This window comes from Eptatretus burgeri, unplaced genomic scaffold (genome assembly GCF_056783735.1).
Source record: "Eptatretus burgeri isolate ZD-2024b unplaced genomic scaffold, Ebu_testis_v1 Ebu_testis_scaffold_3158, whole genome shotgun sequence".
NCBI lineage: Eukaryota > Metazoa > Chordata > Myxini > Myxiniformes > Myxinidae > Eptatretus > Eptatretus burgeri.
The window spans coordinates 5,398-22,081 of NW_028225106.1; the positions used below are offsets into that span (position 1 = coordinate 5,398).

General features: G+C 47.3%; 1 protein-coding gene across 19 annotated transcripts in view; it reads right to left on the reverse strand.

Moving 5' to 3' along the window:
• Window positions 1–2,500: 2,500 nt before the first annotated feature.
• LOC147006634 (uncharacterized) overlaps window positions 2,501–16,684 on the reverse strand; it is a 50,085-nt gene continuing 35,901 nt past the window's right edge. For 15 of the 19 annotated variants that reach the window (XR_015054681.1, XR_015054685.1, XR_015054686.1 and 12 more), the window contains one exon: window positions 11,098–11,347. Coding sequence is in view for 8 of the 19 variants with exons in the window: in XM_085868299.1 (XP_085724425.1) it covers window positions 11,136–11,347 (212 nt within the window). In the remaining 11 variants the exon portion in view is untranslated. Of the gene's footprint in view, window positions 2,967–4,790; window positions 4,979–10,121; window positions 10,196–10,487; window positions 10,725–11,097; window positions 11,348–16,483; window positions 16,558–16,684 lie in introns of those variants that run through there. The other 4 variants (XM_085868293.1, XR_015054687.1, XR_015054684.1 and 1 more) reach the window with 4 other exon arrangements.

Here is a 16,684-nt window from a genome sequence, read left to right on the forward strand (position 1 = left end):
ATACCAGTTAACCACCCTCTATACAGTATGATTACCTTTTGAGGGGAAAGCACCACAAAGCACCAAATCATGTTTTACGACTCTCGGTCGTAAAGTACTGCACTGCCGCCCACTTTTCCGAACATTAAATGATATTTCACCAATTTTGGCTCTAATTGGTTTATTTTTTGCCTTATTCAAACACACGACCACTTACTGAGCTCAGCTCATTGCTCCGAATCCGGTGATGTAAATTATTTCAAAATCTATTTTTGACCAAAAATGACCAAAATCGAAAGGGGTAAAGCCTTTGCGAAAATTTGGTGAAAAAAGATGAAACTACTTTTTAATATTTTTTGATTACTTTTGTTCAGAGAAAGAAAATTCCCGAATCGTAACCTATATTTTTTGTCAAAAAAGTACCAAAAAGCACCAAAACTGCTTTACGGCTCTGTCGTAAAGAACAGTACTGCAATTCACATTTCATACCAGTTAACCACCCTCTGTACAGTGTGATTACCTTTTGAGGGGAAAGCACCACAAAGCACCAAATCCTGCTTTACGGCTCGAGGTCGTAAAGTACTGCACTGCCGCCCACTTTTCCAAACATTAAATATTTCACCAATTTTGGCTCTAATTGGTTTATTTTTTTTCCGGATTCAAACACACGACCACTTACTGAGCTCAGCTCGTTGCTCCGAATCCGGTGATGTAAATTATTTCAAAATCTATTTTTGACCAAAAATGACCAAAATCGAAAGGGGCCTTTGCGAAAATTTGGTGAAAAAAAGATGAAACTACTTTTAAATATTTTTAGATTACTTTTGGTCAGAGAAAGAAAATTCCCGAATCGTAACCAATATTTTTGTCAAAAAGTACCAAAAAGCACCAAAACTGCTTTACGGCTCTGGCGTAAAGAACAGTACTGCAATTCACATTTCATACCAGTTAACCACCCTCTGTACAGTATGATTACCTTTTGAGGGGAAAGCACCACAAAGCACCAAATCCTGCTTTACGGCTCGAGGTCGTAAAGTACTGCACTGCCACCCACTTTTCCGAACATTAAATGATATTTCACCAATTTTGGCTCTAATTGGTTTATTTTTTGCCGGATTCAAACACACGACCACTTACTGAGCTCAGCTCGTTGCTCCGAATCCGATGATGTAAATTATTTCAAAATCTATTTTTGACCAAAAATGACCAAAATCGAAAGGGGCCTTTGCGAAAATTTGGTGAAAAAAAGATGAAACTACTTTTAAATATTTTTAGATTACTTTTGTTCAGAGAAAGAAAATTCCCGAATCGTAACCTATATTTTTTGTCAAAAAAGTACCAAAACTGCTTTACAGCTCTGTCGTAAAGAACAGTACTGCAATTCACATTTCATACCAGTTAACCACCCTCTATACAGTATGATTACCTTTTGAGGGGAAAGCACCACAAAGCACCAAATCCTGCTTTTCAGCTCGAGGTCGTAAAATACTGCACTGCCGCCCACTTTTCCGAACATTAAATGATATTTCACCAATTTTGGCTCTAATTGGTTTTTTTTCCGGATTCAAACACACGACCACATACTGAGCGCAGCTCGTTGCTCCGAATCCGGTGATGTAAATTATTTCAAAATCTATTTTTGACCAAAAATGACCAAAATCGAAAGGGGTAACTTTGCGAAAATTTGGTGAAAAAAAGAGGAAACTACTTTTAAATATTTTTAGATTACTTTTGGTCAGAGAAAGAAAATTCCCGACTCGTAACCTATATTTTTTGTCAAAAAGGTACCAAAACTGCTTTACGGCTCTGTCGTAAAGAACAGTACTGCAATTCACATTTCATACCAGTTAACCACCCTCTGTACAGTATGATTACCTTTTGAGTGGAAAGCACTACAAAGCACCAAATCCTGCTTTACAGCTCGAGGTCGTACCAAAAATCGTAAAGGGACCAAAAATGACCAAATTCATAAGGGGACTTTTGCCAAAATTTGCTGAACTCTAATATTATTGTGGAACTATTATATTATATTATAATAGTTCTAAAAATTAGCCTGATGAGTTCTTTCGGTGGAACGAAATGCCAAATTTAAATAAATATTTAACCTACTTTTCCGTAATCTCGTGACATTGCTGACTTTGAATCCATATATTTAGTTCCCATGGTTTTTTGATGCGAAGCTCAAAAGATATGGGCGTTGATATGAACTGGGCAGCCATTTTTTAAAAACCTTCAACAACAGCCACTGCTGACATGGATCCACATCTAAAAATAATCAGTGGGGGTAACTACATATATCTACCAAGTTTCATGCTTTTAACCCAAAGTGCACATTTCTGCCCCAAATCCCTCCTTAAACGCCCCACTTTTTTGAAGGGATAAAATTAATTTATTTTGTCGAAAAAAACCAGCTTACCTTGGGGTCCTCAAATCCCCAGGTTACCAATAAAGGGTTAAAATTAATTTATTCTGTCGAAAAAACCCAGCTTACCTGAAGGTCCTTAAAACCCAAGATTACGTCTGAAAGGTTAAAATTTATTTTGTTGAAAAAATCCCAGCTCACCTTGGGGTCCTCAAAACCCCAGGTTATCTATGAAGGGTTAAAACACAGCTCATTAAACCATATACTTAAACACAATAAAAGTTCAAACGTGTAAAATATGAAACGGAGTGAATTCGCTGACAGGACAGCATCAAAAATGTCTGTTGGGGTGACAGCAAGTCACGTATCGGTTTCTTCTCCACGGGGTAATCCAGGTGTGTTGGGGTTTTGTGCACCCAAAATCGATATCCTTCTGTCTTTTGTCGTACACAGGTCTCACCTGTAAAACAACACAAAAGGCACGTAGGTGTACATTTCTTTTCTGTCTTGATCTTCCTTGTCTTTGCATCGGATTCTTCGGCAGAGTAGAATCCATTCCATTGGATGGCTTGCAACGTCCCTGGAGAAGGTCTTCTAATTCTTCTTGGTACGCACGTACACAATCCTGGGAAAGGGGTTCGGCCACAGAGATGAGGGTGTCGTCATTGAGTATAATTAAAGAATTAAAATGAATGTGGAAATGAAGATTCAGGGTGAATGTCAGGGGATTGTATTATACATGTAATGTCTCACAGGAGTGCTGTTGATGATTGAGGAGATCTGGTCCGGTGAGGCGGTGAACCCCGGACAAGACTCAATCAGCCGTTTCAATCCCATAATTGCCACATAGATACTTCCACCAGCAATTAGAGACGGATATCTTGCTCGGTATGCGATAGGGTTCGACCATAAAATAACAGATAATAAAAAAGGAGGAGGAGGCTTCAAACAAGGAGGTGGGTGGGGATGATCAAGTGGGAGTTTTTTATTTGGCCAAACCATTAAAACATCCTGGTTGGAGACTGCTCAGTGGAGACATCCCCTGCTGAGAGTATGGACACAATTTCGTTGCTGGCTAATGCAGTGCCCCCTGGAGGTTGGAGCAATTATTTAGTTATTTGTTCAGGGTGCAGGAGATAACTCACCGATTCTTCGAGAAGGACACCATAGTATATTTAACGTACACCAAGAAGACAAGCCACCAGGCTTAACGTCCATCGGAGGGACGGCACACACATTGATGGTGCGTTCCGTTGGGGCTAAACCCCAGGGTGGGTGTTTTTCGCTGGTTGGGGATTCGAACCCATGCTTGGCAGCTCATGGCAGAGGTCATGGCACATGGTGCTTCCTCCGTACCATCCCGACGGACCATTACACCCAACTCCTCTCATCATATAATGTTTCTACTCGGAAAAACATCCCCGGATGTGACGTCACATTAAAATGTAAACACTCTATGAAGGTTGTTCAGTCTTTCTATCTACAAATCTTTTGGGAGGTTCATAATGATTACTAACATTGAACGATTGTAAAACTACAATCAAACAACCCCCACAGAGTGCAACCCTGTGATGACGAACCAGTCCAACCCTGTGATGACGAACCAGTCCAACCCTGCGATGACGAACCAGTCCAACCCTGCAAGGACGAACCATCGTTCCACGATACAGCAAGGTGGGAGTGAGTATCAGAGGAAAGAAAACGGTCTCTCTCTCTCTCTTTTTGCAAATGTAATAAAAATATGGTCTCAAACCACCCAACCATTATACAGCAAATAGTACAGCAGTTTGAGATAGACGGTTGGTTTACATTTAAAATTCAAGGCCAATCCAAGGTCCGCCATTTCCCTATCTATCCCAGCATGTATCCGGAGTGTTTCACACCAAGCAGGTAGAGAGAGAGAGAGAGAGAGAGAGAGAGAGAGAGAGAGAGAGAGAGAGAGAGAGAGAGAGAGAGAGAGAGAGAGAGAGAGAGAGAGAGAGAGAGAGAGAGAGAGAGAGAGAGAGAGAGAGAGAGAGAGAGAGAGAGAGAGAGAGAGAGAGAGAGAGAGAGAGAGAGAGAGAGAGAGAGAGAGAGAGAGAGAGAGAGAGAGAGAGAGAGAGAGAGAGAGAGAGAGAGAGAGAGAGAGAGAGAGAGAGAGAGAGAGAGAGAGAGAGAGACAGAGACAGAGACAGAGAGCGCTGCAGCGGAGAGCAAGGAGAACTTCATACACTTTTTCAGGATCAACAAGGGCAGGGAAAGTACCCTTGGCTTGGTGTGGGACACCAAGCTTTCTGGAGGTGCAACTGGGGTGTCAGAGGAAACAAAAAGAGGAAATGCTGAACCTCATGGCGTCTCACCTCACCGCAGGGTTAACTGCATTGGCTGCAGAGCCAGCGATTCGACATGATCACGTGACCTTAATGTCACCAACCTTTGCTTGATTTCACAGAAAATATTGAGACATCACCTTCTGCGTATCAGGAGCAAACATCGAGACAGCCAAGGAAACCCACGAGAGAAGTTTGTTTTTGTGAAGGAAGAAGAAGGTTCCCGCGATGATCAATAACACTGCAATCACGGATGAGATCCCAACAATGATGTTGAGTACTCCAACCAGCAGTGTGAAGATTGCGCTCATGCAAATGTTTCTTTGATCTGTGGATGAAAAAAAATAAACATTTTCACATCATTAAACATCAGGATATCAAATTGCAACCTCAAGAACCTTTCGACACAGGTAACTGAACGATGCAGGTAAATGAACTTTCACACACTTCGGCCACGATGCCAGCACAAGTACCTTACTGTCTCTCTCTCAAAAAGGTGACATGATACCTCGGATATGGCTTGCAGGATGATCCAGGGCGATGCACACTCACGTGTGAGCCGTCAAGATTGGGTTTGAATCTCGGCCCAGCTACAAACTACTATCCTGGTGTCTCACAAGTAGGGTAAGGCATCAATGGGTGTGTGTGTGTCATCCGTCGGATGGACATGATGCTTGATGCCCCGTCTGCCAGCATTAGTTGGTGGACGTTAAATATCCCACTGTGTCTTTCACGAAGGGTCGGCGAGTTATCGCCGGCACCCTGCACAAGTTACAAATTCCTGCCCAAACCTCCACAGTGCTTTGCATCAGACACAACCACAGCCCCATCAGCAGCACAGCCACGCACTCCCATCAGCAGCACAGCAGGATTTGCACTCCGACCACAGTAAAACCCTTCATTCCGAAAAACATTCTCGAAGCAGAAAAAAATTTTTTAAACCCACTCTGTGGGAGGGCAGAACTTCCCTCCGCAGGGCATCCCACCGGATGACGGGATTGGGGCAAAGCCTTCGGGACCCCCAATCTTTGATGAAAAGAGGGAAACCACGGGGTAACATTTCCGGGTCACATTTCGGGAGCGTGTGTCGGAATGGTGCTGAAGTGTCGTCAACCAGCCGACGGTCTCCTTGGGTTAACCTGAGGCGGTCCCTTCGGGTGGGTGCCTGGAATGTCGTGTCCCTAAGAGAGGATGATCACCTGTCTCTGTTATCATCTGAGCTCAAGCGTTTGGACATCGGTATTGCAGCTCTCTCTGAGGTTCGGAGACCGGATTGCGGCGAGATCATGGTGGGTGGTAACACCTACGATTGGTCTGGTCGCTCTGATGGTTACCATACTCAAGGAGTTGCTGTAGCTGTGTCCAATAAGCTGACCCCAATGATACTTGAGGTAACACCGGTCAACGAGCGTATTATGAGATTAAGGATTCGTCACTCCTTTGGTGTCATTTCCCTGGTCTCTGTCTATGCTCCGACTGAGGCGAGTGACCTCACCGTGAAGGACACATTCTACGCCACACTCGAGTCTGTGGTTGATCAGTGCCCCAGACGAGATACACTTCTAGTCTTGGGGGATTTCAATGCATCGACTGGAAATGATAGGGATGGTAATGAGACATGTGTTGGTCCCCATGGGTCTGGAACTATGAACCTGAATAGCACTAAGTTTCTTAACTTTGCAAGAAGTCATTGACTTTGGGTGGCCGGATCATGGTTTCAGCGACCACAGTCTCATTGCTGGACTTGGTATTCCAACGCTGGCGGTGTGGCAAATGAGATTGACCATGTATTCGTTGATTGTCGCTGGAAGATGATCCAAAACTGCAGGGTCTCCCGGAGTGCTCAGTTCCTCAACACTGACCACCAGCTTGTAGTAGCAACTCTTAATTGCACCTTAAATCCTGGAGAATGGTACCATCCCAGCCTCGGCTGGATGTTGGCAAGCTCAGGGATGAGAGAGTAGCTGATGAGTTTGCGAACAGGCTGAGTGGACATTTGGGGTGCCTGGGTGCTTTGGGAGGTCCTGAAGAGTTGTGGAGTTCCTTCAAGACCACCGTCCTTGATGTTGCTGGTGGATGTGTTGGAACTCACCAGAGGGCAAAGAAGAATTTTGTCTCTCAAGGGACACTGGATACCATTGACCAGAGTCGCAGGGCCAGGCTGAATGGCAGAGCTGAGCTGTTAAGGGAGCTGAGGCATAAAACTGTACTTGTGCTCAGGGTTGACAAGGCGGCCTATGTGCGAGGAATCTGTGAGGGGTTGAGTATCACCAGTGGTCAAGTGATTCTCTTCCTGCTTACAGGGGAATTCGTGCATTGCGTTCCTCCAGGCCCATCCCTCGGTGTACTGGAGTTAGAGCAGAGAGGGTGGTAGGCTCTTGACAGAGGAGTCCGAAGTGAAGCCCGCTGGGCCAGTTACTTTGAGCGGTTGTACCAGGCTGATCCACCAGCTGTCGAGTTTTATGTCAGGGGTGTTACAATCCCTGTTGCTGACCCCTCCAATCAACTGTGGTCCACTTTCACTTGTGGAAACACAGGCTGTGGTGAACCGGTTGAAATGGGCGAAAGCTCCAGGGATCTGTGGTATCCATGCTGAACCTCTCAAGGCTGGAGGAAATGCTGCACTCGTGTCGTTGCATGCAGTTCTGTGCTCTGCCTGAAACACAGGCATCATCACAACTGACTGGAAGAGGGGCCTTGTTGTCCCTCTCCGGAAAGGGAAGGGTGATCGCGAAGACTGCAACAACTACTGGGGGTGACGCTGCTCTAAGTGTCAGGCAAGGTCTTTGCTCGGATAATTATTGATTGGGTTCGCCACCATCTGCTTGAGCACCAGCGTCCAGAGCAGTCAGGCTTTACACCAAAGAGGTCAACGATTGACCGTATCCTTGCTCTTCGGGTCCTCACCGAACGCAAACGAGTTTTGTCAGAGCTGCTTGCAGCCTATGTTGATCTCTGTAAAGTGTTTGATTCAGTGAATCGGGATGCCCTCTGGAGGATTCTTGGTCTTCGTGGGGTGCCACCAAAACTGATCAATCTGATGTCTGAACTCTACTCTAATACTGAGAGTGCTGTGAAATGTGGTGATACCATCTCTGACTTATTTCCAGTTGTGACAGGAGTTTGTCAGGGGTGTGGACTGGCCCCCACACTTTTCAACACTTGTGTGGACTGGATTCTAGGGAGGATCTCGGAAAGATCAAGCTGCGGTGCATCGTTTGGGAATGTCAAGATCTCGGACCTTGATTTCGCAGATGATGCAGTCATCTTTGCGGAGACCTGAGATATCCTTTTGGGGGCCCCTCAAGGTGCTGAATGAGGAGTCGGAGCCGCTGGGATTACGGATTTCTTGGGTCAAAACTAAGATCCAGGCTTTCAATGACATCTTGGATGCTGCTCTCCTGTCTGTGCCTGTTTGTGGTGAGGATGTTGAGGTCGTGGAGAGATTCGCTTACCTTGGAAGCGATATTCATGTCTCTGCTGGTTGTGAGTCAGAAGTCAATCGACGTCTGGTTCTGGGCCTGGGGAGTCATGGATTCACTGGATAATGGGGTGTGGCGCTGCCGGTATCTGTGCGGGAGGACGAAAGTCCGAGTATTCAGGTCCTTGGTGCTTTCAGTCTTGCTCTATGGATGTGAGACTTGGACTCTGACGAAGGATCTGAGATGGAGACTTAATTCCTTTGGTACCAGGTCTCTTCGGAGAATCCTTGGCTATCGCTGGTCAGATTTTGTGTCCAACGAGCGGTTGCTGAGAGAGCGACTCAGATGAGATTTTTTACCTGCATGGTGCGTGAGCGTCAATTGCGGCTGTATGGACATGTGGCTAGTTGTCCTGACGCTGATCCTGCTCACCAGATTCTCTTAGCGAGGGAGTCTCCACAGTGGAGGGTGCCAATGGGCTGACCACGTGCCTCGTGGTTGCAGCAGGTTGACCAGCATCTCAAGGAGATGGGGATGGGCCTCGCATCTGCCTGGAGGAAGGCCAGACGGAGGCCCCTGGAGTACCGGCGGAAAGTGGCCGCAGCGACGCGCTGCTCTGGTGCATGATACCATACCTGACCTGACCTATAAGGCAACAAAAGGTGAAATTTTAAAGGGGGGTGTCGACTTTCTCTCGACACTGTAACTGCAGACCTATTTGCTTGCTTCCAATATTAGCAAGGTCATGGAACTTTCATTGCAGTTGACATCAGATCCTTCCTTTTCTCCAAAGGTCTGATCTCATATCATCAAATCGGTTTCATACCAGGTCACTCCACCTTGGATATGCTGATTCTACTCTCCCAACAAAGAATAGAGGCCCTCAATCTCAAATATGAGATCAGGGCCATCTCTCTGGACATATCTCGAACATTTGATACAGCCTGGCATCCCGGCTTGATCTCTAAACTCTCTGCTGAGGGCATCCAAGGCCACTCCTCTCGTGGATCACTGACTTCCTCTGTTCCCATATTCAGCATGTAGCTCTTAAAGGGATCGTCTTATTTCCTTTCCCTGTCATGGCTGAAGGGAGTGTCTTTGGCCTTGTCACGTTCCTCATTCATTAATGATCTTTCTGATTTCCTGGAAAATCTTGCCGATCTCTTTGCTGTTGATTCTACCTTCTGCCGCATCATTTATCATCATTCAGACAGGCAGGCAGCAGCCTCTCCCCCTTTCTGCAGACCTTCATAGAATCATAAGCTGGTCCAACACCTGCAATATGTCTCCCAACCCCGACAAATCTCGCACACTCAAACTGTCTCTCTGAAAGGACCGTCTTGCAAACCCTACCCTCAACTTCCGAAGCAAACCACTTGAAGAGGTTAAATCACTCTCTTTATGGGAATCACCATCAGCTATGATCTTTGTTGAGCAGACCATATTTCCAATATGGCCTCCAAAGCCATCCACCAACTGGGCATCCTCCATCATGCAAGGTCTTTCCTTGGTCAATCTGAACTTACAATCTGAAATATGACAACCTACAAGGCCTTCATTCGCAGCTTGATGTCGTACTACTGTCTGCTTTGGCCTGGCTTCGTCATGCTGTGGAAAGCAAGGCCTTAAAAATAATTTGGGATCCACCGTGAAAACGCTGAGTGTCTAGGCCTGCTACTTTCACGTCAGATGGCCTCTGCATTCAAAAGCCTCCTTTTTGGTCTTGCACCCTCTGCCCTCATTTAGTACTGCCACTCCAAGGTTTCTGTAGGGCACACGCAGTCTGCCAGTAACCCTCTTCTTACTAAACCTTCCAAATCCAGGCTCACTGCTCACCTCCACTCATTTGTTCCTCTTTTCTCTCACCTGTGGAACCAACCTCCCCTGTCTGTTCAGTCCCGTTCTTCCCTCCAGGACTTCAAGACATCTATTCAGCACTACGTCAGGTAATCTCCCATGCATGCTCATGATATATTATACCCCTGAATTACCCCATTCCCAAGCACTCCCCTTTTCCAGGTTAATGTGATTTCCCACCCTCTCCTTTACCTCTTTTTGTTTGGTAGTTGTCGGTTGGTTTGTTCCTCTTCTGTTTCAGCCACACCTTCACCTTCCTCTTCTTCCTGTGTTTCATTCAGATTGTTCACCCCCATGTGCCCTTCTCCTTCCCCCCTTGATCTCACTCTCACTTCTACTCTGCTGTTGGTGTTACCCCCTTTCCATTTTGTTCCATTCCATCCTTCTTAAGCTTTTCCATGAGCCTCGACCACGAACACAAAAAACCCTGACTTCCTGAAGCTTAAAATGCAAATCGTTCAAACTGCTGCCTTCAGCTGGACTTCAACCCACAACCTCTAAGATGCCCATCCAGTGTACCCACAAATAAACCACCACTGTACCCACAAAGCAACTTACCGGTACCACATGACAAGCGGACAAGGAAAACCATCAAAAAAGAAAGACTTGTGGTCTCACCAAGACCGGCCGTCACATTCACCAGGGGCCTCACAGCATGAATTTTGGGAAGTACTGCCAGGAAAATAACTCCAGTCAATGTTAATATAATGAGTGCAAATCAGTATGAACTTTCTAATGTGGTACAGACAGGGATGGAATGGAGAAAGAGGGAGAGGTGGGGTGGACAGATATAGAGAGGGAGAGAGAGAGAGAGAGAGAGAGAGAGAGAGAGAGAGAGAGAGAGAGAGAGAGAGAGAGAGAGAGAGAGAGAGAGAGAGAGAGAGAGAGAGAGAGAGAGAGAGAGAGAGAGAGAGAGAGAGAGAGAGAGAGAGAGAGAGAGAGAGAGAGACAGAGACAGAGAGCGCTGCAGCGGAGAGCAAGGAGAACTTCATACACTTTTTCAGGATCAACAAGGGCAGGGAAAGTACCCTTGGCTTGGTGTGGACACCAAGCTTTCTGGAGGTGCAACTGGGGTGTCAGAGAGAGGAAACAAAAAGAGGAAATGCTGAACCTCATGTCTCACCTCACCGCAGGGTTAAGACTGCATTGGCTGCAGAGCCAGCGACATGATCACGTGACCTTAATGTCACCAACCTTTGCTTGATTTCACAGAAAATATTGAGACATCACCTTCTGCGTATCAGGAGCAAACATCGAGACAGCCAAGGAAACCCACGAGAGAAGTTTGTTTTTGTGAAGGAAGAAGAAGGTTCCCGCGATGATCAATAACACTGCAATCACGGATGAGATCCCAACAATGATGTTGAGTACTCCAACCAGCAGTGTGAAGATTGCGCTCATGCAAATGTTTCTTTGATCTGTGGATGAAAAAAAATAAACATTTTCACATCATTAAACATCAGGATATCAAATTGCAACCTCAAGAACCTTTCGACACAGGTAACTGAACGATGCAGGTAAATGAACTTTCACACACTTCGGCCACGATGCCAGCACAAGTACCTTACTGTCTCTCTCTCAAAAAGGTGCCACCTCGGATATGGCTTGCAGGATGATCCAGGGCGATGCACACTCACGTGTGAGCCGTCAAGATTGGGTTTGAATCTCGGCCCAGCTACAAACTACTATCCTGGTGTCTCACAAGTAGGGTAAGGCATCAATGGGTGTGTGTGTGTCATCCGTCGGATGGACATGATGCTTGATGCCCCGTCTGCCAGCATTAGTTGGTGGACGTTAAATATCCCACTGTGTCTTTCACGAAGGGTCGGCGAGTTATCGCCGGCACCCTGCACAAGTAACAAATTCCTGCCCAAACCTCCACAGTGCTTTGCATCAGACACAACCACAGCCCCATCAGCAGCACAGCCACGCACTCCCATCAGCAGCACAGCAGGATTTGCACTCCGACCACAGTAAAACCCTTCATTCCGCAAAACATTCTCGAAGCAGAAAAAAATTTTTAAACCCACTCTGTGGGAGGGCAGAACTTCCCTCCGCAGGGCATCCCACCGGATGACGGGATTGGGGCAAAGCCTTCGGGACCCCCAATCTTTGATGAAAAGAGGGAAACCACGGGGTAACATTTCCGGGTCACATTTCGGGAGCGTGTGTCGGAATGGTGCTGAAGTGTCGTCAACCAGCCGACGGTCTCCTTGGGTTAACCTGAGGCGGTCCCTTCGGGTGGGTGCCTGGAATGTCGTGTCCCTAAGAGAGGATGATCACCTGTCTCTGTTATCATCTGAGCTCAAGCGTTTGGACATCGGTATTGCAGCTCTCTCTGAGGTTCGGAGACCGGATTGCGGCGAGATCATGGTGGGTGGTAACACCTACGATTGGTCTGGTCGCTCTGATGGTTACCATACTCAAGGAGTTGCTGTAGCTGTGTCCAATAAGCTGACCCCAATGATACTTGAGGTAACACCGGTCAACGAGCGTATTATGAGATTAAGGATTCGTCACTCCTTCGGTGTCATTTCCCTGGTCTCTGTCTATGCTCCGACTGAGGCGAGTGACCTCACCGTGAAGGACACATTCTACGCCACACTCGAGTCTGTGGTTGATCAGTGCCCCAGACGAGATACACTTCTAGTCTTGGGGGATTTCAATGCATCGACTGGAAATGATAGGGATGGTAATGAGACATGTGTTGGTCCCCATGGGTCTGGAACTATGAACCTGAATAGCACTAAGTTTCTTAACTTTGCAAGAAGTCATTGACTTTGGGTGGCCGGATCATGGTTTCAGCGACCACAGTCTCATTGCTGGACTTGGTATTCCAACGCTGGCGGTGTGGCAAATGAGATTGACCATGTATTCGTTGATTGTCGCTGGAAGATGATCCAAAACTGCAGGGTCTCCCGGAGTGCTCAGTTCCTCAACACTGACCACCAGCTTGTAGTAGCAACTCTTAATTGCACCTTAAATCCTGGAGAATGGTACCATCCCAGCCTCGGCTGGATGTTGGCAAGCTCAGGGATGAGAGAGTAGCTGATGAGTTTGCGAACAGGCTGAGTGGACATTTGGGGTGCCTGGGTGCTTTGGGAGGTCCTGAAGAGTTGTGGAGTTCCTTCAAGACCACCGTCCTTGATGTTGCTGGTGGATGTGTTGGAACTCACCAGAGGGCAAAGAAGAATTTTGTCTCTCAAGGGACACTGGATACCATTGACCAGAGTCGCAGGGCCAGGCTGAATGGCAGAGCTGAGCTGTTAAGGGAGCTGAGGCATAAAACTGTACTTGTGCTCAGGGTTGACAAGGCGGCCTATGTGCGAGGAATCTGTGAGGGGGTTGAGTATCACCAGTGGTCAAGTGATTCTCGTCCTGCTTACAGGGGAATTCGTGCATTGCGTTCCTCCAGGCCCATCCCTCGGTGTACTGGAGTTAGAGCAGAGGGTGGTAGGCTCTTGACAGAGGAGTCCGAAGTGAAGCCCCGCTGGGCCAGTTACTTTGAGCGGTTGTACCAGGCTGATCCACCAGCTGTCGAGTTTTATGTCAGGGGTGTTACAATCCCTGTTGCTGACCCCTCCAATCAACTGTGGTCCACTTTCACTTGTGGAAACACAGGCTGTGGTGAACCGGTTGAAATGGGCGAAAGCTCCAGGGATCTGTGGTATCCATGCTGAACCTCTCAAGGCTGGAGGAAATGCTGCACTCGTGTCGTTGCATGCAGTTCTGTGCTCTGCCTGAAACACAGGCATCATCACAACTGACTGGAAGAGGGGCCTTGTTGTCCCTCTCCGGAAAGGGAAGGGTGATCGCGAAGACTGCAACAACTACTGGGGGTGACGCTGCTCTAAGTGTCAGGCAAGGTCTTTGCTCGGATAATTATTGATTGGGTTCGCCACCATCTGCTTGAGCACCAGCGTCCAGAGCAGTCAGGCTTTACACCAAAGAGGTCAACGATTGACCGTATCCTTGCTCTTCGGGTCCTCACCGAACGCAAACGAGAGTTTTGTCAGGAGCTGCTTGCAGCCTATGTTGATCTCTGTAAAGTGTTTGATTCAGTGAATCGGGATGCCCTCTGGAGGATTCTTGGTCTTCGTGGGGTGCCACCAAAACTGATCAATCTGATGTCTGAACTCTACTCTAATACTGAGAGTGCTGTGAAATGTGGTGATACCATCTCTGACTTATTTCCAGTTGTGACAGGAGTTCGTCAGGGGTGTGGACTGGCCCCCACACTTTTCAACACTTGTGTGGACTGGATTCTAGGGAGGATCTCGGAAAGATCAAGCTGCGGTGCATCGTTTGGGAATGTCAAGATCTCGGACCTTGATTTCGCAGATGATGCAGTCATCTTTGCGGAGACCTGAGATATCCTTTTGGGGGCCCTCAAGGTGCTGAATGAGGAGTCGGAGCCGCTGGGATTACGGATTTCTTGGGTCAAAACTAAGATCCAGGCTTTCAATGACATCTTGGATGCTGCTCTCCTGTCTGTGCCTGTTTGTGGTGAGGATGTTGAGGTCGTGGAGAGATTCGCTTACCTTGGAAGCGATATTCATGTCTCTGCTGGTTGTGAGTCAGAAGTCAATCGACGTCTGGTTCGGGCCTGGGGAGTCATGGATTCACTGGATAATGGGGTGTGGCGCTGCCGGTATCTGTGCGGGAGGACGAAAGTCCGAGTATTCAGGTCCTTGGTGCTTTCAGTCTTGCTCTATGGATGTGAGACTTGGACTCTGACGAAGGATCTGAGATGGAGACTTAATTCCTTTGGTACCAGGTCTCTTCGGAGAATCCTTGGCTATCGCTGGTCAGATTTTGTGTCCAACGAGCGGTTGCTGAGAGAGCGACTCAGATGAGATTTTTTACCTGCATGGTGCGTGAGCGTCAATTGCGGCTGTATGGACATGTGGCTAGTTGTCCTGACGCTGATCCTGCTCACCAGATTCTCTTAGCGAGGGAGTCTCCACAGTGGAGGGTGCCAATGGGCTGACCACGTGCCTCGTGGTTGCAGCAGGTTGACCAGCATCTCAAGGAGATGGGGATGGGCCTCGCATCTGCCTGGAGGAAGGCCAGACAGAGGCCCCTGGAGTACCGGCGGAAAGTGGCCGCAGCGACGCGCTGCTCTGGTGCATGATACCATACCTGACCTGACCTATAAGGCAACAAAAGGTGAAATTTTAAAGGGGAGTGTCGACGTTCTCTAGACACTGTAACTGCAGGCCTATTTGCTTGCTTCCAATATTAGCAAGGTCATGGAACTTTTCATTGCAGTTGACATCAGATCCTTCCTTTTCTCCAAAGGTCTGATCTCATATCATCAAATCGGTTTCATACCAGGTCACTCCACCTTGGATATGCTGATTATACTCTCCCAACAAAGAATAGAGGCCCTCAATCTCAAATATGAGATCAGGGCCATCTCTCTGGACATATCTCGAACATTTGATACAGCCTGGCATCCCGGCTTGATCTCTAAACTCTCTGCTGAGGGCATCCAAGGCCACTCCTCTCGTGGATCACTGACTTCCTCTGTTCCCATATTCAGCATGTAGCTCTTAAAGGGATCGTCTTATTTCCTTTCCCTGTCATGGCTGAAGGGAGTGTCTTTGGCCTTGTCACGTTCCTCATTCATTAATGATCTTTCTGATTTCCTGGAAAATCTTGCCGATCTCTTTGCTGTTGATTCTACCTTCTGCCGCATCATTTATCATCATTCAGACAGGCAGGCAGCAGCCTCTCCCCCTTTCTGCAGACCTTCATAGAATCATAAGCTGGTCCAACACCTGCAATATGTCTCCCAACCCCGACAAATCTCGCACACTCAAACTGTCTCTCTGAAAGGACCGTCTTGCAAACCCTACCCTCAACTTCCGAAGCAAACCACTTGAAGAGGTTAAATCACTCTCTTATGGGAATCACCATCAGCTATGATCTTTGTTGAGCAGACCATATTTCCAATATGGCCTCCAAAGCCATCCACCAACTGGGCATCCTCCATCATGCAAGGTCTTTCCTTGGTCAATCTGAACTTACAATCTGAAATATGACAACCTACAAGGCCTTCATTCGCAGCTTGATGTCGTACTACTGTCTGCTTTGGCCTGGCTTCGTCATGCTGTGGAAAGCAAGGCCTTAAAAATAATTTGGGATCCACCGTGAAAACGCTGAGTGTCTAGGCCTGCTACTTTCACGTCAGATGGCCTCTGCATTCAAAAGCCTCCTTTTGGTCTTGCACCCTCTGCCCTCATTTAGTACTGCCACTCCAAGGTTTCTGTAGGGCACACGCAGTCTGCCAGTAACCCTCTTCTTACTAAACCTTCCAAATCCAGGCTCACTGCTCACCTCCACTCATTTGTTCCTCTTTTCTCTCACCTGTGGAACCAACCTCCCCTGTCTGTTCAGTCCTGTTCTTCCCTCCAGGACTTCAAGACATCTATTCAGCACTACGTCAGGTAATCTCCCATGCATGCTCATGATATATTATACCCCGAATTACCCCATTCCCAAGCACTCCCCTTTTCCAGGTTAATGTGATTTCCCACCCTCTCCTTTACCTCTTTTTGTTTGGTAGTTGTCGGTTGGTTTGTTCCTCTTCTGTTTCAGCCACACCTTCACCTTCCTCTTCTTCCTGTGTTTCATTCAGATTGTTCACCCCCATGTGCCCTTCTCCTTCCCCCCTTGATCTCACTCTCACTTCTACTCTGCTGTTGGTGTTACCCCCTTTCCATTTTGTTCCATTCCATCCTTCTTAAGCT